This window comes from Mastigoproctus giganteus, chromosome 2 (assembly GCF_048544385.1).
Source record: "Mastigoproctus giganteus isolate SK-2022 chromosome 2, ASM4854438v1, whole genome shotgun sequence".
NCBI lineage: Eukaryota > Metazoa > Arthropoda > Arachnida > Uropygi > Thelyphonidae > Mastigoproctus > Mastigoproctus giganteus.
In genome coordinates this window covers 37,801,585-37,827,367 of record NC_143576.1, presented here as the reverse complement: position 1 = coordinate 37,827,367, position 25,783 = coordinate 37,801,585, and the positions used below count along the sequence as shown (strand labels likewise).

The 25,783-nt window shown below is 39.4% G+C and overlaps 1 protein-coding gene across 1 annotated transcript in view; it reads left to right on the top strand.

Annotated features, from left to right (window-relative positions):
* The window catches only part of LOC150089271 (spatacsin-like), a 542,060-nt gene that overhangs the window by 159,821 nt on the left and 356,456 nt on the right, over positions 1-25,783 (top strand). The window contains exon 7 of the mRNA XM_090389930.1: positions 10,749-10,943. Within this exon, the coding sequence (XP_090246056.1) occupies positions 10,749-10,943 (195 nt within the window). The remainder of the gene's footprint in view (positions 1-10,748; positions 10,944-25,783) is intronic.

Here is a 25,783-nt window from a genome sequence, read left to right as displayed (position 1 = left end):
AGACCAACTTATATCTATCATAGGCTTCCACGTCACCCATTAATTTGTATGTATCCCATGCATTTTTCTTCTCTGCCACATGTCTCATTAGTTCATCTGGCAACCATTTAGGCCTAAACCTTGAACAATATTTCTTAGTTGGTATGTAAAGCCTTGTAGCCTCCAAGATTAGTTCCTTGAATGCATCCCATTTTGAGTTTGCTGTTGGTAACATCATCAGTTTGTCCCACTGTATAGAATTTAAATACTGTCTCAGACCATCATAGTCGCCTTTACGAAAGCAAAAACCCTTCCCTTTACCTCTGATGGTAGTTACCTCCTTGAGTAAATCCCACTGCAACACACTGTGATCACTGCCACCTAGTGGTTCATTTGTCTGCAGATTCTTAATGCATGAAGAATCACTACTGATAATCAGATCAAGAGTATTGCTCCCTCTTGTTGCCTCACAAACATGCTGATGTAGAAAACAATCATCCAATAAATCCACAAAAGCCTTGCTAGTGTGCGAGTGACCAACCCACAAATTCCAGTCAATATCTGGGAAATTAAAATCCCCCATTATAAGACTCTCTGATTTACTGGCCCACTCTATTTCCCTGTACAATATCTTATTATGCTCATCAGAGTCATTAGGCCTATAACACACTCCTACTCTCAATTTTGATTTCCCTATGCTTATGTCACACCAAACTGACTCGACACTGCCCTGTCTATCGATGTCGACTGGCTTCACTTCCTTGGATTTTATGTGTTTCTTAACTAATATTTTTTTCTCGCCTTTGTGATACGATAGTTATATACCGTACTAGATAGCGTTAGTTGAACTTTGTTAGCAGTTAAATTGTACGTTTAAATAAATACATATAATGACTTAGATTACAAACGTAATATAATTAATTATATTTAACATAATTAATAACATAACATAATTAATTATAATTAATTAATAAATTAATAGAATCATGACTCAGACCAGAGCAGCAAAGCAAAAGGCTCAAGCTAATGGAAGTGCTGTGGCTCAGAGCAGAACTGAGGGGGGCAGTTGTCCTCTGACTCACAGCCTTATAAAATTCACTGTTTGGTTGATGTTTGCAGAGCAGTCGGGTACGGGACATGATACTGCCAAGGGGGATGTCTTTGTGTGTGCGCGATGCAAGGAGTGTATCGATATCAAGCAACAACTCGGCGTTCTTGTGGGCCTATATGAGAGCTTGAAGGACAGGGTGGATGCCCTCGAAGAAACTAAATTGAGGGACCCATCAAGCTCTCAGCTGCCCACATCAACGCCAGAGCTTGCACTTGGGCATCGTGTGACACAGAGACAACCCCCAAGGCAGAATGCGCTGGTCCTGAAGGAACTAGTAGTTGTTGGTGATTCTATTGTCAGGGAAACGGGGAACATGCTTTGTAAAAAAGATAGGTGGAACAGGACCAGGGTACGTCTGCCAGGGGCAAAGGTTGATGACGTTGTAGAGCGAATATCATCTTTTAAGGGCACAAAAGGTGATATAGTTGTACACGTTGGCACTAATAATATTAAGAGTAGGAGACCGGCAGAATTACTTAACAAGTACAGGTCACTGTTGAACAAAACCCGAGAATTAGGGTTGAATTTGAAAGTGTCTGCAATTCTGCCCAGACACGATAGGAGGGAGTATATGATGAGAGCCTTGTCGATCAATTCGGCCCTGGAAAGATTGTGCAAGGCTCAAGGGGTAGAATTTTTTTCAGCCAGGACTGTACTTGTTAACAGGAGAGATTGCTTCTACAGGGATGGGATACACTTAAATAGAAAGGGTGCAAGAATATTTGCTGATGCTATCGAGGCAGTGTTAGGTGGGTCGGAAAACTGCTAGCTTGGGGGGAGACAAAGACCAATAGATTGACAGTAGCCACTGGCAGAGGTGAAAGAGATTCTTGCACTGCTTCTATTAGAATGAGCAGAAGCCTGGAAAACAAGATGCATGGTATTTCAGAGACTGCTGGGAGCCATTGCGGAACAAGTAAACACATGGGTTGTGTTAGGGTAGCTAAGAATAGAAACAGGTGCAGGTATACTTGCGTGTACACCAATGCTAGGAGTTTAGTAAATAAATTTGATGAATTTGAGGTATTGCTCAAAACATCAAAGGCAGATATTGTTGGGATATCAGAGACGTGGTGTCACACAGATATAAAGGATGCAGAATTGCAATTTGGGGAGTACAATGTCTACAGAAAGGATAGACAGGATAGGAAGGGGGGAGGGGTTATGCTATTAGTTAAGAAACACATAAAAACCAAGGAAGTGAAGCCAGTCGACATCGCCGGACAGTGCAGTGTTGAGTCAGTTTGGTGTGACATAAGCATTTTGAGATCAAAATTGAGAGTAGGAGTGTGCTATAGGCCTAATGACTCTGATGAGTATAATAAAGAACTGTACAGGGAAATAGAGTGGGCCAGTATATCAGAGAGTCTTATAATGGGAGATTTTAATTTCCCAGATATTGACTGGAATTTGGGGGCTGGTTACTCACACACTAGCAGGGCTTTTGTGGATTTATTGGATGATTGTTTTCTACATCAGCATGTTCGGGAGGCAACTAGAGGGAGTAATACTCTTGATTTGATTATCAGCAGTGATTCTTCATGCATTAAGAATCTGCAGATAAACGAACCACTAGGTGGCAGTGATCACAGTGTGCTGAAGTAGGATTTACTCAAAGAGGTAACTACCATTAGGGGTAAAGGGAAGGGTTATTGCTTTCCTAAAGGCGACTACGATGGACTGAGACAGTATTTAAATTCTATACAGTGGGACCAACTGATGATGTTACCAACAGCAAATTCAAAATGGGAAGCATTCAAAGAACTTATCTTGGAAGCTACTAGGCTTTACATACCAACTAAGAAATATTGTTCAAGGTTTAGGCCAAAATGGATGTCAGATGAACTAATGAGGCATATGGCAGAGAAGAAAAATGCATGGGATACTTACAAATTAACACATGACACAGAAGCCTATGATAGATACAAGTTGATATGCAACCAAGTTACAAAGGAGGTTAGGCAGGCAAAGGCAGATTACGAGAAATCCTTGGCAAGGGATGCAAAGAAAAACAGCAAAGAGTTCTTTACTTATGTTAACTCTAGAAATAAGGGGATGAGTCAGATTGGTCCACTTGATATTGATGGGTCAACTGTTGATGATCCTGCTCAGGTAGCTAACAAACTAAATGAATATTTTGCATCGACATTCACACATGAGGAGTTATTCAGCAAGGGGAATGCCAGAGGTGTATTCAACTCTAGCAGTAAGCTACAGAATCTTGAAATAACTGGGAGTGAAGTGGAGGAGAAACTGTTGAAGATAAACACAAGAAAGGCACCCGGGTTGGATGGGATCTATCCAGTTATATTAAAGGAGGCAGCAAAGGAAGTAAGCAAACCCTTAGCCATAATTATGAGAGCTTCCTTGGACTCAGGGGAGATACCCATAGACTGGAAATGTGCAAATGTGACCCCAATTCACAAAGGAGGATCAAAGGCTGACACAAGTAATTATAGACCTGTGAGCTTAACTTCTGTTCCAGGAAAATTAATGGAGGCACTGGTTAAAGAAGCACTGCAGGATCATTTAGACAAGACTTCAGTTATAGCTCAGACACAGCATGGTTTTGTTAAGGGGAAGTCTTGCCTGACCAACTTGATTGTATATTATGATGCAGTCACAAAAGAACTGGATGCAGGGAATAACTTTGATATTATATACTTGGATCTTAGAAAGGCTTTTGATACTGTTGCACATGGAAGACTGCTACACAAATTGGAGCATTGTGACATTGGAGGCAAATTGCTGCTATGGATAAAGGGGTGGTTGAGGGGGAGAAGACAGAGAGTGGTAATCAATGGACACTGCTCATCGTGGACTAATGTTATTAGTGGAGTCCCTCAGGGCTCAGTGTTGGGTCCATTATTGTTTTCTGTATTTATAAATGATATTGATTATGGTATATCAAGCTTAATGTCCAAGTTTGCAGATGATACAAAGGTTGGCAGGGTTGTCAAGGACACTACTGACACTATGCTGCTGCAACAGGATCTAGAAAGGTTGAGCAGATGGGCTGAGAGGTGGCAAATGAAGTTTAACATTGACAAATGTAAAGTACTACACATGGGAAACAGCAACCCCAGAGCAACGTATCAACTCTGTGGTACTACACTGACAGTGGTAGAGAATGAAAGGGACTTTGGGGTGGTTGTGCAGGCGGATATGAAGTTCTCTGAGCAGTGCAGACGGGCTGCAAGAGTAGCTCATGGAGTATTGTCAATGATATACAGGAATTTTTCCAGCACGGATAAGGAGGTGATTATTCCATTGTATAAGGCAATGGTCAGGCCACACCTAGAGTACTGTATACAGGTCTGGAGGTCTCATTTCAAGAAGGATGTAGAGCTGCTGGAACGAGTACAGAGAAGGGCAACAAGATTAGTGAATGGAACAAAGGGGTGCTCTTACGAAGAAAGGCTTAAGTTTTGCAAATTACAGTGTCTGGAGACTAGGCACCAGCGAGGTGATGTGATAGAGGTGTATAAAGCCTTGAATGGTTTAAGCATGCTGTATGCTGATGGGATTCTTTCTCTTGCTCAGAATAATGACCTGAGAGGGCATAAATTAAAATTGAGGAAAGACAGATGTAGGATAGACGTGAGGAAATTTGCCTTTAGCCAGCGGGTGGTTGGTTGGTGGAACAGGCTTCCATCCCTTGTGGTGGAGGTTGATAGCCTAAATAAGTTTAAGGCCCAGCTGGACAGGTATTTGGAACGAACAGAGGGGTGAAGTGGAAGTGGGTTTTTTTTTTTTTTTTTTTTTGGCTGATGCTGCATAAGCTTGCTTTCTTGCATCAAATGCCTCTACTGAATCTAATTCTAATGCTAATAGCATAACCCCTCCTCCCCTCCTGTCCTGTCTATCCTTTCTATACACATTGTATTCCCCAAATTCCAGTTCCGCATTCCTTATATCTGTGTGACACCACGTCTCTGATATTCCAACAGTATCTGCCTTTGATGTTTTGAGCAATACCTCAAATTCATCAAATTTATTTACCAAACTGCTAGCATTGGTGTACACGCAGGTGTACATGCACCTGTTTCTATTCTTGGCTTCCCTAACACAAGCCATGTGTTTACTTGTACCGCAATGACTCCCAGCAGTCTCTGAAATATCCTGCATCTTGTTTTTCAGGCTTCTGTTCATTTCAATAGAAGCAGTGCAAGAATCACTTCCACCTCTGCCAATGGCTACTGTTAATCTATTAGTCCTTGTATCACCCCCAACTAGCAGTTTTCCGACCCACCTAACTGTGCCTCGACAGCATCAGTAAAAATTCTTGCACCCTTTCTATTTAAGTGTATCCCATCCCTGTAGAAGCAATCTCTCTTGTTAACAAGTACAGTCCAGGCTGAAAAAAATTCTACCCCTTGAGCCTTGCACAATCCCTCCAGGGCCGAATTGATTGACAAGGCTCTCATCATATACTCCCTCCTATCGTGTCTGGGCAGAATTGCAGACACTTTCAAATTCAACTCTAATTCACGGCTTTTTTTCAACAGTGACCTGTACTTGCTAAGTAATTCCGCTGGTCTCCTACTCTTAATATCATTAGTGCCAATGTGTACAACTATATCACCTTTTGTGCCCTTAAAAGATGATATCCGCTCTACAACATCATCAACCTTTGCCCCTGGCAGACATACCCTGGTCCTATTCCACCTATCCTTTTTACAAAGCATGTTCCCCGCTTCCCTGACCATTGAGTCACCAACAACTACTAGTTCCTGTGGGACCAGTGCATTCTGGCTAGTGGGCTGCCTCTGTGTTGCCTGATGACCAAGTGCAAGCTCTGGCGTTGATGTGGGCGGCTGAGAGCTTGATGGGCCCCTCAATTTGATTCCTTCGAGGGTATCCACCCTGTCCTTCAAGCTCTCATAAAGGCCCATAACAACGCTGAGTTGTCGCCTGATTTCCTTGCACTCCTTACATCGTGCACACACAAAGACATCCCGCTTGGCAATATCACGTCCCGTACCCGACTGCTCCGCAAACATCAAGCAAACAGTGCATTTTAAAAGACTGTGATTCAGAGGGCAACTGCCCCCCTCAGTTCTCCCCTGAACCACAGCACTCCCATTAGCTTGAGCCTTTTGCTTTTCTGCTCTGGTCTGAGTCATGATTCCGATTTATTTCAATAAAATTTCAAAACAAAATTAAATCCTTAAGTTATATCCCAAAACAGTCATAACGCTATATTTATTTTTTCGGTATCTAGTGTTTTCTACGAGTTCCCTTTATATAACTTCCGTATCACGTGTACCACTATAGTTAATTATTTGTTATGATTAAGTCGTTATATATATATATATATATATAGAGTTAAAAGTACAATTTAATTGACAATAAAGTTTATCAAGATTAATAGATTTACTGATTAATTGACAATATTATATTATGCACTATACTACACTAAGCTTATGCTATCGTGTAAAAATGGCGGGAATTCACGAACGGTACTTCTACGGACTCGTAAGTATTGATAAGCTTCCATATCTCGCTATCTCAATTTATAATAAACTGAGGATCCTGACTAGGTCTATAATCTGCTTATAGAAGATAATTTAATATAACAATTGGTTAATAAATCGACTAAATTTGGTTAAAAAAAAACACCTCTCGTTCAATTTGTAACACGTGGATTTGATACCGTTACCAATACTAAGTAATACCTACAAAATCTCTGTCTAAGTTAAACTTTAAACTAAGTATCGTAACTAGGAATATAAAACTACTCTAGAAATAAGTTAATATGACAATTTAAGCTAATAAATCAGAAAGTAAATCAGGAAAAACTTCTCTGTTCCAAGAGCTTCAAAGAGCTTCGTCCGCACAGGCTACACTCGTACCCAGAGACCTTAAGTTATATCCCAATTACAAAAAACAAGTTTGCAAACTTGTTTTTTGTAATTGGGTATCCAGATTTCTCTCTGATTGCTCAATGCAGGTGATGGTATGTGGCTGTCTGTCTTTTAATTTCACCACTAATGCTGGTGTTTCCCATGGTTCAGTTCTTTCTTCTACTCTTTTACTTTTGTACATTAATGATCATCCATTTACTGGAGATCCTATTCATAATATTGCGAATGTTGGCACATTGAATTTTACTTTCCAGTTTGAGAAACTTGCCCTGTACAGACGGCTTCAACTTGTCAAATTTCCTGGACTTGATACATCATGGCCTTAGTTGCCCACACCATGAAAACCAAAACCAAACCAAATCGCAATTATCCACTACCAGTTCCCTAAATGCCAATCTATTGATAATTCTCCAAGGACAAAGATAACTCAGTTAATTTTAATTAACTGAGTTATAACATTATATCACATTATAAAAAGATTTTCTCTTACTCCTCTCTCACATATCTCACAAAAAGGATTCTTCTGCACTTATGCTTATATTTGATGGCACTCAGATTTCTAGACAAGATCACACATTTTTATTAGGGATTACCCTGGTTTCTAATCTCTGTTTCTCTAAAATATAAAATATTGCTTCATCTGCATATAAAAAAACTGAGTTTTCTGTTTTACTCTTGGCATTACTTTTCTTCTAAACAGCTACTCATTCTGTACAAATTTCAGATCTATACCATCCATGGAATATTGTTGCTACATCTGAGTTGACACCCCCATAACCCTTCTCAGGCTTTTAGACTCCATTCAAAAGAGGACAGTTATGTTAATTAATGACCCATATCTTACAAAGCCTCTATATCTCTGTCTCATAAAAGTTCTGTTTCTGCTGCATACCTTTCTATAGATAGTTACGGGAGCAGTGTTCTTCTGAGGGGTGCCGCCATAGCCAGGTGGGAAGGAGCAGCAGTGCATAGCACACGCTTCTTGATTAGACTGGGGTTTGAGCCCATCACCACCAAATACGGAGGATGCGGAAAGGTCAGGGAATGACCACCGCATATCCCGGAGCAATATGGCCTTAGTTGCTAATGCTCTTAAAAAAAAACCAAATAACAATAACAATGTTTTTCTGAGGCTATTGTATTTTCCATTCTCTCTCTCTCTCTCTCTCTCTCTCTCTGAGCATGTGCAGCAACAAGTCAACATCCAATTACTGTTCTACAGAATCACTTCCACTTCTGCTCCTGCCATTGAAGTTGGCAAGAAGCCTTAGTTTTGTTTTTCATGGATTTGATCCTTCAGTAACTCCTTCCAGCTTGATTTTGTTGGTTGTTATTAGTAACTTCTGTTGAGCTCACTGACTACTGGTGGATTGCTGTTACTTGAACTATTTATCTTTTGGAGATTAAAGGTGATGATAAGTCTATAGGATGTGATGTTAATTTGTGGACAGTGTCTCTTTATAGGTTTCTGTTGTAGTCTGCTTGTCCAGCTTGTTGTGCTGTAGCTGAGTTCAGGATAACCATTGTACAGGATAGTTGGTTCATCATGTGCTAATTGAATTAATTGATATGTACAATGTTTCATGTATATAAGAATATTGTTAATATTTCTGTATTTTACCATGTCTATTTGTATAGCAGATTTGCCAGATATTTTTGACTAGGAGCCACTTTATTCAATAAATAAAATAAAAAAAAAAAAAATGAAATGTCCTACAGAATCAACTTTTCTTCTTCCTGATTTAAGCCTTCAACTTCCATTTTCTGGTGGAACTACCCTTCAAATGTATTTCCTGAAAAATTACAATTACAGTCTGTATAAATTAAAGTAGGCGCCTCCGTAGCCAGGTGGGAAGAAGCAGCAGTGAGTAGCACATGCTTCTTGATTAGACCGGGGTTCGAGCCCGTCACCAAATACGGAGGATGTGGAAAGGTCAGGACTGACCAGCGCATATTCACGGAGCAATATGGCCTTAGTTGCTAATGCTCCTAAAAATTAAATAACAACATAAATTAAAGTCTAATGTTAACAAGTTATCTTCTTCTCAACCTTCAGCCCTCATATGGTACTAAGTACTATAGGCTCTAATATACCTTTCATATTTGGGATTTCATAAAAAAAAAAAAAAAAAAAAAATTGCCCACTAACACACCCAAATATTTTGCAAGTCTCTTCAGCACATAAAAATTTGGAACTGTTTGCTCTTACTCTGTTCTGATTGTACAGAGCTGTGTTTCTTCATTGAGCTAGATCAATTTCAGGCCCTATAACAAAACACACTATACATACTTAATATGACCCAGCACGATTTTCCAATGTGATGCTTTCCACCACAGAACTATGTGTATTGCTTTTGTATCTTTTTTTTTGTACATCCATTAATTTTGTACATCCATTTTTTTTGTACATCTCCAGTAAATAGCTTACATGTTAAAGCACACTGGCCATCAACTAATGTTGCAGTGTGTCTTGGAAAAATGATAACTGCCTAAAGACAGAAAAATTGCCGATGTTGTCCATAATACTTTGGGAACTCTATGCTATAACAACCACCCTTCAATGAAGTGACCTTTTGGAATGCAACTCTAGAATTATTAATAAACCTAATTTTGACACTTGAGAGCATTCAACTATACTCAGGCTCCCTCATTTACTATATTGCAGTCTCCAACTCCAAAAAAGTGGACACCTCAGTGAAAAGACTTTGTAGTTTCAGTGTTCCTTTATATAATATTAACAAAACAAATACTGAATGAATGCAGTGTGTGTGTGTGTGTGTGTGTGTGTGTGTGTGTGTGTGTGTGTGTGTGTGTGTGTGTGTGTGTGTGTGTGTGTGTGTGTGTAGTAATTAATAAGTTTAAATGTTCATTCTGCAAGACCTATGAGGAAAGGAAAAGAAAGTAGAAGCATGAGAAAAAAGATATAAAAATTTATGCCCCTGCAAGTGCATAATCTGTGCAACAGGAAGAATCCCATCAGCATTGAGCTTGCTCAAACCATTCAAGGCCTTATACACCTCATTCAGATTGTCTCACAGGTGCCTTAGTCTCCAGATGCTGTAATTTGCAGAACTTAAGCCTTTCTTGATAAGTTCACTCCTTTGTTCCTTCACCAATCTTGCTGCCCTTCTCTGTATTCGTTCTAGCAGCTCTACATCCTTCCTAAAATGTGACCTCCTGACCTGTTTGCAGTACTCATGATGCAGCCTAACCATGGCTTTCTAGAAGGGATAATCAACTCCTTATCTCTTCTAGCAAAGATTCTACTAGAAGGGATAAGGGATCTGCACTGCTCAGAGAACTTCATATCTGACCACAAAATTACCCCCAGGTCTTTTTCATTCTCCACTACCCTGAGTGTGGTACTGCACAGTTGGTACATTACTCTGGGATTACCTGTATGTGTACTTGGTATTTGTCATAGTTAAACTTCAGTTGCTACCTCTCAGCCCAGTAAAATCTTGTGGTTTCCTTACACTATGTGGCTAATATATAGCTAAAGCTAATGAGGCAGAAAAGTTGTAAATGTTTTCCTACACTTAATTCTGACCCTCCCATCCTTGGAATGTATACATCAGCATGAATCCCAAATACTTTGAGTAGAGCCTGACAAAAATGCACTACACAAGGTCCTTATAATACTAATATACACTTGTACAAAGTACAACTATCTGTATATTTTTAAAGCGGATGTAAGTGTGTAATTTATGTGATTTTTAACATTGTTTTTTAATTCTTAAATCAATATATTAAGTGCTTAATAGGACTTCATGTGAATATTGTGTTTTCAGGATGCAGTTAGAGATGCTATTTTAACTGGCTTCATTCCAATGGTGCAGGCTTACTTAATTTTTTACCACAAGAACAATCTTGAAATTTCTAAGCATAATGCATTTGATACTATTATGAATGTTGGAATGGAAACTGTTGAACATTATCTGAAATTGAGTGACCTAAGTACTACAGTAATGATAATTTCCAATTTGGTAAGTACTGTTTTTAATGTGAGCTTCAATATAGTAATTTCTCTGTTGGAAATGTTATTTTGTTAATTAAGGTTAATTCAAGATAGATCTAAGGTTGAGCAGTGTAGCAAACTGTATTAGATCATTTTATTTTTAAACTGCATAAAAGAAGGGTGCACAGGTGACCAAAGTTTTATAAAGTAGCTAAAACTTTAATAAACTAGATCCCAGGCATTAAATGCTAAAAAAATTGCTTTACATTACCAATATAATGCATTCAGATTCTTTTTATTTTGAGTATTGGCAGCTATATTAATCCTTCTCTTGGTTATACATAATATATCTGTGTGCTTTGTATGAAAATACAAAACACATTGGATAGAAACTGCAGAACACATTGGATAGAAATCTTTCTAAGATTTGGACCATTGAATGTCATCAGGTCTTTCATTCATTCTGTTTGCATTGAAGACTTGCATTTATTTTTCTCAATGTTTATTGCACTGATACATCCCTCAATGTGGGTCTCTGCTACTGGTCTACCAGTACTAAGATCCAGTCCTGCATATTAGATTCCTGGTTAACGTCATAGGAATCTGGCGTGTTTTCTGTACGTTGTGACCCAAAAACATTTGTAAAGGGGAATCCTAGCAGTTCAGGTGCTTTGTCTGCTACAAGGTGGGAGATCATGAGATGGCTCACTGGGACCAGTTATCTTGTTGGCTTGCCTGTGAGGAGGACTATGATGAAGCTATGTTTCTACTCTCATGATTGGATGAAAGGATTTAGTGTGGTTTTCCCTTTTACCACTGAGTGCATTTTTCATATGATGGTACTGAAAATGGGTGGGCTGGGCAATGAAAAAGAAAAACTTTCTGTTGAATCCAAGATAATGTTGTCAACTCCCATTACAAATACTTCCAGCCAGGTTCAATGTGTGATAGCTTATGAATTAACACTTTTTGGCCTTCTACCAAAACAGAAATATATGTATCTTCGTCTCAGAACAGAAACAAAATATTTACAATAGGCAAATGGTTAATAAGACAAAAAGATTACAGGTCTCAGAGCAGCTTCCTTTTCAGCAGTTAACAACTGTTTCTACTTAAGAGAAATGTAATTTTCATGTTATTCCAACATTTTTCATGTATAAATAAAAGCAAGCATATACAGCATTAGGGGAAAAAATATCCTTTCCATTTCACCCATTGAGTCACTCCAAAAGTTTGTCAAGTTCTTCCTTGAATTTATTTAAGCTATCAATTTCCACAATGGCAGATGGAAGTTTGTCCCACCAATTGACTACCTGCTGGCTAAAGGCAAATTTCTCAACATCTGTTTGGCAACTGTCTTTCCTCAATTTTAGTTTATGCCCCCTCAGGTTGGTCATCTGAGCAAGAGGAAGAATCCCATTAGCATTGAGCTTGTTCAAACCATTCAAAGCCTTTAACACCTCAGTCAGATCACCTTGCTGTGATCTGACTGAAGTGTTTTCTTTCTGACTGCTCTTCCTGCTGTGTGTTTCATATAAACGTTTTGGCATCTCTCATATTGTGTGATTATCTTCACAACTGGGTTGTCATGTCTGCAATACCAGGGTACCTGCCCACCCACCAGTGATAGGCCAATAGCTTTGAAACAATGCTGTCTGGGTGGTGATACTCACTGAGAATAAGTAACAATAGTCTTCTCTATTAGTGAAGCGTTACTTATTTGAGGTAGTGCAATACCATGACAACTTGTTGTGAAGGAAGAGTAAAATATGAGATACAGAGCAAATGATGCCTCCCCACACTACCATCATAGTTTCTTAAGAGTTATCTATGGTGTATCTACACCGATATCATATAGATATTAAACTCTTACTCTTAACATATTATGCTTTGTGCATTTAGTTATTTTTAAATATTATCACATAAACCTTTTGGCATCTCTCATATTCTGTGATTATCTTCACAACTGGGTTGTCATGTCTGCAATATCAGGGTACCCCCCCCCCCCCATGATAGGCCACTGGCTTTGAAACCGTGCCGTCTGGGTGGTGATACTCACTGAGAATAAGTAACAATAGTCGTCTCTATTAGTGAAGCTTTACTTATTTGAGGTAGTGCAATACCATGACAACTCATTGAAGAAGAGCACAATATGAGATACAGAGCAAATGATGCCTCCCCACACTACCATCGTAGTTTCTTAAGAGTTATCTATATAATACACCGATATTATATAGATATTGCTTTTCTTTGCACTAGTTCCAGCAGCTCTGGAACTAGTGCAAAGAAAGTATTCAAGTAATGCAGTATTCAAGGCATGGCCTGACATTGCCTTATATAAAGGGATAATCACCTCCTTATCCCTGCTAGCAAAATTCCTGTATATCATGGACAAGACCCCCATGGGGGCCCATTTGCACTGCTCAGAAAATTTCATATCTGACTGCCCACCTACCCTCAGGTCTTTTTCATTCTTCAACTCCCTGAGTACCACACAGTTGGTACATTACTGTACCAACTGTGTGGTACTCAGGGATTACCGCTACTCATTTGCAGTACTTTGTATTTGTCAATATTAAACTTTAGTTGCCACCTCTCAGCCCATCTGCTCAACTTTTCTAGATCCTATTGCAGTAGTGTACTGTCGTTACTAACTCTGCCAACCTTTGTATCGTCTGCAAACCTGAATATCCTGAAAAAGGCCTCTGAGATTGAGTAAATTCATGTCTTGACGATAAATAAGCTCATACACCAACCATTAATTGAAATAGCTCTTTACTGTGACTAGAATTTACAAATTAAAATAACATATTTACAATAAAATTTAATGTATAAAATAAAACTGCTGTGATACACTATATAAGGATTAAAACTGTAATAAAATCATTGTAATAAAATTTTACCTAAAATAAACTGGATTAAAAGAGATAAAACCTGTAGCTTTCGGAAGCATCAGCTTCCTTCCTCAACAGTAATAAATCTTCTGGCAACACTTCCTTATATATAACAGGCTCACCACATGGTTCCATCGGCGCATGGTCAGAACTGGAAGTGGAAATAGCTCGGGAGCGCGCAAATCAAAACCGTTCATCTGTACTTAAGACAATAGTTTCAAATAGGGGATGCAAATGCATCCCCCTGACCCTATTCATGATATTGTTGTCGGATGAACAGATTCGCAGGCTCTCGAGCCATTTATGGTCCCAGAATCCATGTGCTCGATCTACAACAACCACTTCCTCTGGGGAGATTTGATTCTGCCTCTCCCAATAATGCTCGGCCACAGCAGACTTTGTTATAATCAGCAGTTTTTATAGCATTTAAATGCTACCCCAGACGATCTTTTAACCGCCGTTTTGTTTCGCCCACATAACATTCCCCACAATCCGGGCATTTTATCCTATAAACAACTCCACTACTAAGGTCCTTTGTGCTTGGGTCTTTTACCTGGGACACAACTGTGTGCAACCTCCACCTGGGAAGCTGCACATAATGTGTTTTGAAACCCCGTAAAATTCTGGTTAACTGCTCAGTAAGGCCCGGATAGTAGGGAATGTATGCGGTCGCCACAGGAACAAACGGTTCCCTATGGTTGGACATTATTCCTTTGCTGTATCTGTCCACGATCCTCTGGGAGTATCCGCATTTTCTAAGGTCTGCTGTGACCCGTTTAATTTCATATTCTTTATCCTCAGAAGTAGTACAGTGTGACGTTACTCTATCTACTAGAGCTTTTACCATACTATTCTTATATTGTCCAGCTTGTGCTGAACTGTAGTGGGTGTATTGACACATAGGTTTTTTAAAAACCGAAGTTTTTAGCCTGTGGCCTATCCTAGAGACCAATACATCCAAAAATGCAAGGGTGCCACCTGTCTCCACCTCTGAGGTAAACTGTATAAATTGGGAGAAGCTATTAAGCCAATGAAGTGCATCCTTCTCTCTTCCCTTTTGGACCACAGTGAAATTATCATCAGTGTACCTCTTCCATTTCTTCATGGGAAACTGGAACTCATCAAAAACTCTACTTTCTAACTCTTCCATGGCCAGATTGGCCATGATGGCACTAATGGGAGAACCCATGGCTGTACCGTGAACCTGTTTGTACACGACTCCTTTAAACACCATAGTGGTGCTGGCAAGACAAAGTTCTACACCTGCACAGATGTCCTCTATACTTAAGGGCGATCTGTTAACCAAAGAGACATTGTCACTCAATGCCATTCTCACACAGTAAACTCCATGCTTGATAGGAATGCATGTAAATAATGACACAACGTCAAAAGAAATCATAGTCTCATTTTAATCTATGATCAGATCCTTCGCAAATCCCACAAACTCTTTACTGTCTTTAATGACGTAATCAGACTGACCCACTACAGGCGAAATCAATTTTGCCAAATACCCTGACAAGGCATATGTGGGGCTGCCTATAAATGGGACAATGGGTCTAAGAGGGACTTCCGTCTTTTGAGTTTTTGGCAATCCATAGAACCCGGGGAGATGGCATCCAGTAGCGTGCCAAGACCAATATGTCTCCTTGGAAATCTTATCTGCCTTTAACCAAATCTGCACCAATTTATTAACACGTCGCTCCAGGGCAACTAATGGGTTTCTTTGAATAACTTCATAAGTATTATTATTCTGTAAAAGCTCCAATGCTTTTTTTCCGATCTCCCCTTGTCCGCGGGCAACACTATAATTCCATCATCTCTTCTTAACTCTTCTAACGTTCTCCTTTGACTAAAATTAAGATTCGGCGGTGCTTTTCTCACTTGGCTCAAAATAGCGGCTGACTTTACACAGATCTCATTGGCTAAGGCTTCCGGTAACTTACAAATTGCCCGTTCAGTACCCATTGCTATCTCCGCAATGGGTGGTTTGGAAGGTACAAGCGTGAACTTAGGGCTTAAATTTAAAACTCCTTCCTGCTCTTTAGTAAGTTGCCTACTACTCAAATTGTGTACAAAATATTTCTATCATTATTTCTATCATTACGCTGTACTGCGTCTTCTCCTACTAACCTATTAAATTTCATAACCTGCCTCTGCCTATATAAATTCGCTACACTAATGACTTTATCCGAAACCAGTCTTCTAATGAGAGCCAAGTGCCCAGAAGTTATATTGCTACTAATAATACCTAGGTACAAATCAATGTATCTCCTAGTATCTCTTAACTCTTCATGCAACTTGCTGATCCAAACCTTCATTATTCTCTTTTGGTAACATGACATAGCCCACTCTAACCTGTTATCCTGGAATGGCGTTTTAATTCTATCCCCTATTTGAAATTCTATCCCCATTTGCATCCCCTATTTGAAACTATTGTCCTAAGTATGGATGAACGGTTTTGCTTTGCGTGCTCCTGAGCTATTTCCGCTTCCAGTTCTGACCATGCGCCGATGGAACCATGTGGTGAAATACCGTGAGCCTGTTATATATAAGGAAGTGCTGCCAGAAGATTTATTACTGTTGAGGAAGGAAGCTGATGCTTCCGAAAGCTACAGGTTTTATCTCTTTTAATCCAGTTTATTTTAGGTAACATTTTATTACAATGATTTTATTACAGTTTTAATCCTTATATAGTGTATCATTGCAGTTTTATTTTATACATTAAATTTTATTGTAAATATGTTATTTTAATTTGTAAATTCTAGTCACAGTAAAGAGCTATTTCAATTAATGGTTGGTGTATGAGTTTATTTATCATCAAGGAATTTACCCAACCTCAGAGGTCTTTTTCAGGATAATTATAGTTGTTATGGCCAATTTGTAGTGCAACACGTCTGATAACTTCAAACGTATTGTGTGAAAGAGGCCAGACAGAAGCAATACCTAAGGTTTGCACACCATTGTAAAACCTATAGACTTGTACCACATGGTTTTAGAATTAAAATGCCGTTCCAGGATGCCAGGTTAGAGTGGGCTACGTCATGTTACGAAAAGAGGATAATGAAGGTTTGGATCCGCAAGTTGCATGAAGAGTTAAGAGATACTAGGAGATACATTGATTTGTACCTAGGTATTATTAGTAGCAATGTAACTTCTGGGCACTTGGCTCTCATTAGAAGACTGGTTTCGGATAAAGTCATTAGAGTAGCGAATTTATATATGCAGAGGCAGGTTATGAAATTTAATAGGTTAGTAGAAGAAGATGCAGTACAGTGTAATGATAGAAATACTCACTTTGTACACAATTTGAGTAGTAGGCAACTTACTAAATAGCAGGAAGGAGTTTTAAATTTAGGCCCTAAGTTCACGCTTGTACCCTCCAAACCACCCATTGCGGAGATAGCAATGGGTATTGAACGGGTAATGTTTAAGTTACCGGAAGCCTTATCCAATGAGATCCGTGTGAAGTCAGCCACTATTTTGAGCCAAGTGAGAAAAGCACCGCAGAATCTTAATTTTAGTCAAAGGAGAGCATTAGAAGAGTTAAGAAGAGATGATGGAATTGTAGTGTTGCCCTCGGACAAGGGGAGATCTACGGTAGTCCTAAACAAAGAAGATTATTGGAGCTGTTACAGAATAATAATATTTATAAAGTTATTCATAGAAACCCATTAGTTGCCCTGGAACGACGTGTTAATAAATTGGTGCAGATTTGGTTAAAGGCAGATAAGATTTCCAAGGAGACATATTGGTCTTTGCACGCTACTGGATGCCAACTCCCCAGGTTCTATGGATTGCCAAAAACTCACAAGACGGATGTCCCTCTTAGACCCATTGTCTCATTTATAGGCAGCCCCACATATGCCTTGTCAGGGTATTTGGCAAAATTGATTTTCGCCTGTAGTGTGTCAGTCTGACTACGTCATTAAGATTTGTCCCAAATAAATGGCTTCCCCGAGTAACCAATGGCCCAAATAACCGGAATCCACTGTGTATATAAATATATGTATATATATGAGTAATATGGAAAGAAAGTTAATAAATTGTAACAAGCTGTAACTAATACTTATGGGCCAATGCAGTTGCTAGAGCCATTATGCATTAATACAGCATTACGATTGATATATAAATATATATAATCTTTCTTTCTTTTCTTATTATTATTTCCTAACCTAACGTTTAAGGTTAGGTCACTAAATATAAGGAAACCATTTCTATTATTTCCTAACTTAACGTTTAAGGTTATGTCACTAAATATAAGGAAACTATTTCTATTATTTCCTAACCTATCATTTAAGGTCAGGTTACGAAATATAACGAAAAATAAAGAAACCTTTTCCTTTTTTCGCAAACAAACCTAGAAAAACAGCATAGTAAAAACGCTCATGAACTCCAAAAATCTGCTTTTAATAATGAGAAAAAAACATAAAAATGAACAGAATGAAACTTTTATTAATTTAGTTTTCATCAAAAAATCAACCAACGTTTATTTTCCCTACAAATTTCTTCCATCTTTAAAAGAATCATCGCTACTATTACATGTTTGCCATTCATTAGAAAACTATTATGCATTGTTCTTTACTCATAAATACACATTATAATGCCAACCAATGACTACATTGGTAGCTTGACCTCTGTCGCACCCACCACCAATCATTTCATCGTTTGCCACACCTACCTGTCAATCAATACATCCTTCTTGATTTCTGCTCCAGACCAAATACACCTACTGTCTCCTGAAAAAGGCCTCTGAGGTTGGGCAAATTCACATCTTAGCAATAAATAAACTCATACACCAACCATAAGAATAAGTATTTTACTGTAACTGAAAATTTACAAATTAAAATAAATAAAATTACTACACTATGTATTTACAAAAACTGATATTATAATAAATTAAATTATGTACATTGTGAAAACATTAAAACTGTAATAAAATCCTTGCAATAAAATATACTAAAATAAACCGGATTAAAAGTGATAAAAACGATAAGAAACCTGGAGCTTTCGGAAGCATCGGTTCCTTCCTCAGCAGTAACAAAACTTCCTGCAACACTTCCTTATATAACAGGCTCACGGTACTTATACACGTGGTTCAGTCGGCGGATGGTCTGAACTGGAAGCGGAAACAGATCGGGAGCGTGCCAAGCAAAACCGTTCGTCCATACTTGGGACAATGGTTTCAAACAGAGGATGCATACATACACCTCTGTCCCTATTCATGATATTGTTGGATGAACTGATTCGTAAACTCTTGAACCATTTACGGTCCCAGAACCCATGCGCTTGATCCACAATAGCCGCATCCTCTGGGGATATTTGATGCTGCCTCTCCCAAAAATGCTTGGCCACAGCAGGCTTGTTGTAATCAGCGGAATTTATAGCATTTGCATGCTCCCCCAGACGATCCTTGAGCCCGTCGTTTTGTCTCGCCCACATAACATTCCCCACAATCCGGGCATTTTATCCTGTATACCACTCCACTACTCAGGTCCTTTGCTATTGGGTCTTTTACTTGGGACACAACTGTGTGCAACCTCCGCCCGGGAAGCTGCACACAGCGTGTTTTATAACTACGCAAAATTCTCTCTAATATGCTCAGTAACGCCCGGATAGTAAGGAATGTATGCGGTAGCCACAGGAACAAACGGTTCCTGATGGTTGGAATCTGTTCCTCTACTAACTCTGTCTATGATCCCCTGGGGGTATCCGCATTTTCTAAGGTCTGCTGTGACTCGTCTAATTTCACATACTTTGTCCTCAGAGGTAGTACAGGTATTGTGACTCTGCTCTATCTAGTAGGGCTTTTACCACACTATTCTTATATTGTCCAGCTTGTTCTGTACTGGTCTCTAAGACAGGCCCTAGACTCAAAACTTCAATGTATAAAAAACCTATGTGCAGAGGCCAGTACACCCATTATAGTTATAATGGGTGTACTGGCCTCTGCACATAGGTTTTTTATACACTGAAGTTTTGAGTCTAGGGCCTGTCCTAGAGACCAGTACATCCAAGAATGGAAGAGTATCTCCTGTCTCCACCTCTGAGGTAAATTGTATAAATTGGGAGAAGCTATTAAGCCAATGGAGTGCATCATCCTCTCTTCCCTTCTGGACTACGGTAAAGTTATCATCTACATACCTCTTCCATTTCTTTATGGGAAACTGACATCCACCAAAAACCCTGCCCTCTAACTCCTCCATGGCCAAATTGGCCACGATGGAGCTAATGGGAGATCCCATGGCTGTACCGTGAACCTGTTTGTATATAACACCTTGGTACACCATAGTGGTGCTGGCCAGACAAAGTTCCACACCAGAACAAATACCCTCTACATTTAAAAGTCATCTATTACCCAAAGAGACATCATTACTCAATGCTTTTCTAACACAATATATTCCATGTTTAATTGGAATGCATGTGAATAGTGACACAACATCAAAGGAAATCATGCTCTCATTTTCATTTACAATCAAATCTTTCACAAAACCCACAAATACTTTGCTGTCTTTTATGACATAGTCGGACTGACTCACTATAGGCGAAATCAATTTAGCCAAGTACCCCGACAAAGCATATGTGAGGCTTCCAATAAATGGTACGATGGGTCTGAGAGGAACTTCCATCTTACGAGTTTTCGGAAGTCCATAGAACCTGGGGAGTTGGCTTCCAGTAGCATGTAAGAACCAAAAGGTCTCCCTGGAAATCTTCTCTGCCTTTACCCAAGTCTGTATCAGTTTATTAACGCGCCACTCTAGGCCAACCAAAGGGTTTCTCTGAGTAACTTTATACGTATTATTGTTCTGTAAAAGGTCCAATGCTTTTTTGTGATAGTCTTCTTTGTTTAGGACAACCGTCGATCTGCCCTTATCCGCAGGTAAAACCACAATTCCATCATCTCTTCTCAGTTCATTCAATGCTTTTCTTTGACTAAAGTTAAGATTCGGAGATACTTTCTTCACCTGGCTCAAAATAATGGCAGACTTCACCCGGATCTCATTAGCTAGGGCCTCCGGAAGCTTGCTGATGGCCCGTTCAATACCCATTGCTATCTCCGCAATGGGAGATTTGGGAGGTACAAGCGTAAACTTAGGACCAAGATTTAAAACTCCCTCTTGCTCTTCAGTAAATTGCCTATTACTCAAATTGTGAACAAAACGATGGGATCTCCCATTAGCGCCATCGTGGCCAATTTGGCCATGGAGGAGTTAGAGAGCAGGGTTTTTGGTGGATGTCAGTTTCCCATAAAGAAATGAAAGAAAGAGGAAAGTAGATGATACCTTTACCGTGGTCCAGAAGGGGAGAGAGGATGATGCACTCCATTGGCTTAATAGCTTCTCCCAATTTATACAATTTACCTCAGAGGTGGAGACAGGAGATACCCTTCCATTCTTGGATGTACTGGTCTCTAGGATAGGCCCTAGGCTCAAAACTTCAGTGTATAAAAAACCTATGTGCAGAAGCCAGTACAGTCATTATAGTTCAGCACAAGCTGGACAACATAAGAATAGTGTGGTAAAAGCTCTACTAGATAGAACAGAGTCGCACTGTACTACCTCTGAGGACAAATTATGTGAAATTAGACGAGTCACAGCAGACCTTAGAAAATGCGGATACCCCCAGAGGATCATAGACAGATTTAGTAGAGGAACAGATTCCAGCCGTCAGCAACCATTTGTTCCTGTGGCTACCGCATACATTCCTTACTATCCGGGGATTACTGAGCATCTAGCGAGAATTTTGCGTGGCTATAAAACATGCTGTGTGCAGCTTCCCGGGCAGAGGTTGCACAGTTGTGTCCCAAGTAAAAGACCTAATAGCAAAGGACCTGAGTAGTGGAGTGGTATACAGGATAAAATGCCTGGATTGTGGGGAATGTTATGTGGGTGAGACAAAACGACGGGCTCAAGGATCGTCTGGGGGAGCATGCAGATGCCATAAAAACCGCTGATTACAACAAGTCTGCTGTGGCCAAGCATTTTTGGGAGAGGCAGCATCAAATCTCCAAAGAGGATGCGGTTATTGTGGATCAAGTGCATGGGTTCTGGGACCATAAATGGCTCGAGAGCTTACAAATCAGTTCATCTAACAACAATATCATGAATAGGGACAGAGATGTCTGTATGCATCTTCTGTTTGAAACCATTGTCCTAAGTACGGATGAACGGTTTTGCTTGGCACGCTCCCGAGCTGTTTCCACTTCCAGTTCAGACCATCCGCCGACTGAACCACTTGTATAAGTACCGTGAGCCTGTTATATAAGGAAGTGTTGCAGGAAGTTTTGTTACTGCTGAGGAAGGAAGCCGATGCTTCCGAAAGCTCCAGGTTTCTTATCGTTTTTATCACTTTTAATCCGGTTTATTTTAGTATATTTTATTGCAAGGATTTTATTGCAGTTTTAATGTTTTCACAATGTACATAATTTTATGTATTATAATATCATAATTTAATTTATTATATTACGCGGGAAATTCGTTTCCTGCGTAAGTTCTCCGACGTTTCTTGTCGTTCTCGTGTTGGCTTTCTTTACCTTAGCCCTATCCAGTTATATTAAAGCAGGCGGCAAAGGAAGTAAGCAAACCCTTAGCCATAATTACGAGAGCATCCTTGGACTCAGGGGAGGTCCCCACGGACAGGAAATGTGTAAATGTATCCCCAATGCACAAATGGGGATTGAAGGGTGACATGAGTAATTGCAGACCAGTTAGTTTAACTTCTGTTCCAGGTAAAATAATGGAGTCACTGGTTAAAGGTGCATTGCAGGTTCATCTAGACTGCAGCAATAATTCGGACCGTTTCTATGAGTTTGTTAAGGGAAAGTCTTGTCTGACAAATTTGATTGGTTATTGTGATGTGGTTACAAAGGAATGGATGCAAAAAATAATTTTGATATCATATACTTGGATTTCAGGAAAGCTTTTGACACTGTTGCACATGGAAGACTACTGTACAAATTGCAACAGAATGGTATTAAGGGTAAATTGCTACAATGGATAAAGGGATGGTTGAGTGGGAGAAGACAGAGGGTGGTAATCAATGGGTGCTGCTCTTTGTGGACTAATGTTATTAGTGGAGTCCCACAGGGTTTGGTGTTGGGTCCACTGTTGTTTTGTATATTTATCAATGATATTGATGAAAGTATATCAGACTTAGTGTTGAAGTTTGCAGATGATACAAAGGTTGGCAGGATTGTTAATAACAGTAATGGCAGTGTGCTACTGCAACAGGATCTAGAAAATTTGGGCAGATAGGCTGAGAAGTGGCAACTGAAGTTTAACCGTGACAAATGCAAAGTACTGCATATGGGTGGAAGTAACCCCCAGAGAAACGTACCAACTGTGTGGTACTACACTTAAGGTGGTCGAAAATGAAAAAGACCTGAGGGTAATTGTGCAGTCAGATACAAAGCTTTCTGAGCAATGCAGACAGGCTGCCAGGCCAGGTCATGGGGTTTTGTTAATGATATATAGGAATTTTGCTAGCAGGGAAAAGGAGGTGATTGTCCCTCTGTATAAGGCAATGGTCAGGCCACGCCTTCAGTACTGCATACACGTCTGGAGGCCTTATTTTACGAAGGATGTAGATTTGCTTGAGCGTGTACAGAGAAGGGCAAGAAGATTCGTGAGGGGAATGAAGGAATCCTCTTAGCAAGAGATGCTTAAGTTCTGCAAATTGCAATGGCTGGTGACTAGGCACCTGCGCAGTGATCTGATTGAGGTGTATAAGGCCTTGAATGGGTTGAGCACGCTGAATTCTGATGGGTTTCTACCACTTGTTCAGATTATGAACCTAAGGGGGCATAAATTCAAATTGAGGAAAGACAGATGTAGAATAGATGTATGGAAATTTGCCTTTAGCCAGCGGGTAGTTAATTGCTTTAACTAACTTCCATCTGTCGTTGTAAAATTTGATAGGTTAAATAAATTTAAGGAGGAACTGGACAAACATTTAGAGGGAATGGTTGTGTAAAAATTTTTTTTTTGGCTGATGCTAAATAAGCTCATACACTGCTTTCTTGCATCACATGACACTACTACTACTAATGGTTAACTACTGAGAATATAGAAACTAAAGTTCAAATAATAGAACTTCAAAAATTAAAATGTGGAAATACTTTGCAGCTATTATAATAATTCTTATAGCATACTTGTTTTCTTCAATTTATCATAGTTTTTTTCACAGAAATGCACAAACTCAAGATTTAAAGTCTCGAGTCAGTGGATTTCTACAAAATTTATTTCATAAAGATTGCTGCCCTGAAACTCTTGATTTTGTTTTACGATAACAGAACACAAATTGATTTCTCCACAGGTGATGCCATTTTGAATGTAGCTATCTGGCACAGACATTTTAGATGTCTGTGCCATCTTTGTTGCAGTATATGCAACTTTGATATTTGCAAATATAATGAAAGTGTATTTTCATATACTTTCATTATATTCGATATTTGATAGCATTTTATTACAGAAATCTGTGTACTATATTTGACATAAACTGTCAAAGTTCTCAACAACATTTTGACTAATCCCATATTTTAACCAGTTAGATTGCTTGAATTCTAAGACTATTATGTGTATTTTTTTTTACACAGTGCAACAATTAGAAAACAAGACAGATGTTATGAGACAAGTCTTAGTGCTGCCATCTACTAGAAATGGTGCCTCTGTAGCCAGGTGGGAAGGAGCAGCAGTGAGTACCACACGCTTCTTGATTAGACCGGGGTTCGAGCCCGTCACCACCAAATATGGAGGATGCGGAAAGGTCAGGGAATGACCACCGCAGATTCCGGAGCAATATGGCCTTAGTTGCTAATGCTCCTAAAAACCAAACAACAACAACAACAACATCTACTAGAGGTAAACATGAAAATAAAGAGCAGTTGTTTCTGAAACACTGCAGTCAAGTCAGCGGAAATTTCCGTCAATTCAGAATGTAGTGTGAGTGAAGTGCACATCTCTCCTGTGTTTTGGAGGGACAGTGGAACAAAGAGCAAATGTCAAACTTTGTGTTCAACTGGACAAAAGTGCCATGGAAATGCTTCAAATGATGAAGCAAGTGTATGGAGAGAATTGTTTGTCTCGTGCATGTGTGTTCGAATGGCACAAATGTTTCGCCCGTGGAAGAGAATCAAAAACATCCAGGCCTCAAAAATGGTTTGAATGCCAGAGTTGATTATGGTCTGGGAAATCATTACCAATGACTGATGTGCAGCACTTAAAATGATTTCAGAAGATCTGTGCATTAATAAGGAAACCATTCAACAAATAACCAAGGATTTGAAGAAAATGAAGGTCTGTGCACAGTTTGTTCTCCATTCATTACAGACAGTGTTCAACTTGCAACAAGAGTTGCAAGTTGAACTGCAGAGAATTTATTGAGGCTGCCGAAAGCAAAGCTGTCTTCCTGAATTTGATCATTATGGGTAATCAGACATGGTGTTTTCAGTATGATCCTGCAATGAAGCGACAAAGTGTGAAGTGGAAGTTGGAAAACTCTCCCAAAGCCAAAAAAGTTCATCAAGATCATCAAAGTATCATCAGAAATCAAAACCATGCTCATCCCTTTCTATGATAGCAAGGGAACTATGCAAAGTGTTACTGCTGCCTACTATCTGGATGTTTTTGAAAAGTTTGTTGCAGAAAATCTGTCATGTGCAGTTTCTCTGTAACTGCTGTCTTCTCCTCAATGTGGAGAAGATGGCAGTTGGTTCCTCTTGCATAACAACACACCAAGCTATAAGGCTCTCGTTGTTTGGGAGTTTTTGGTTAGCAAAAGGGTGCACTGTCGCATCCTCTGTATTCACCAGACTTAGCCCTGTGCGACTTATTTTTGTTCCGGAAGCTCAAGGCACTGCTGAAAGGCTATTAATTTGATGTTGACACCATTCAAAGAGCTGTTATGAGAACGTTGAACAGTATACCAGTCATGGCCTTCCACCATACATTCGAGTTGCTTCGTGATCGTTGTATGCACT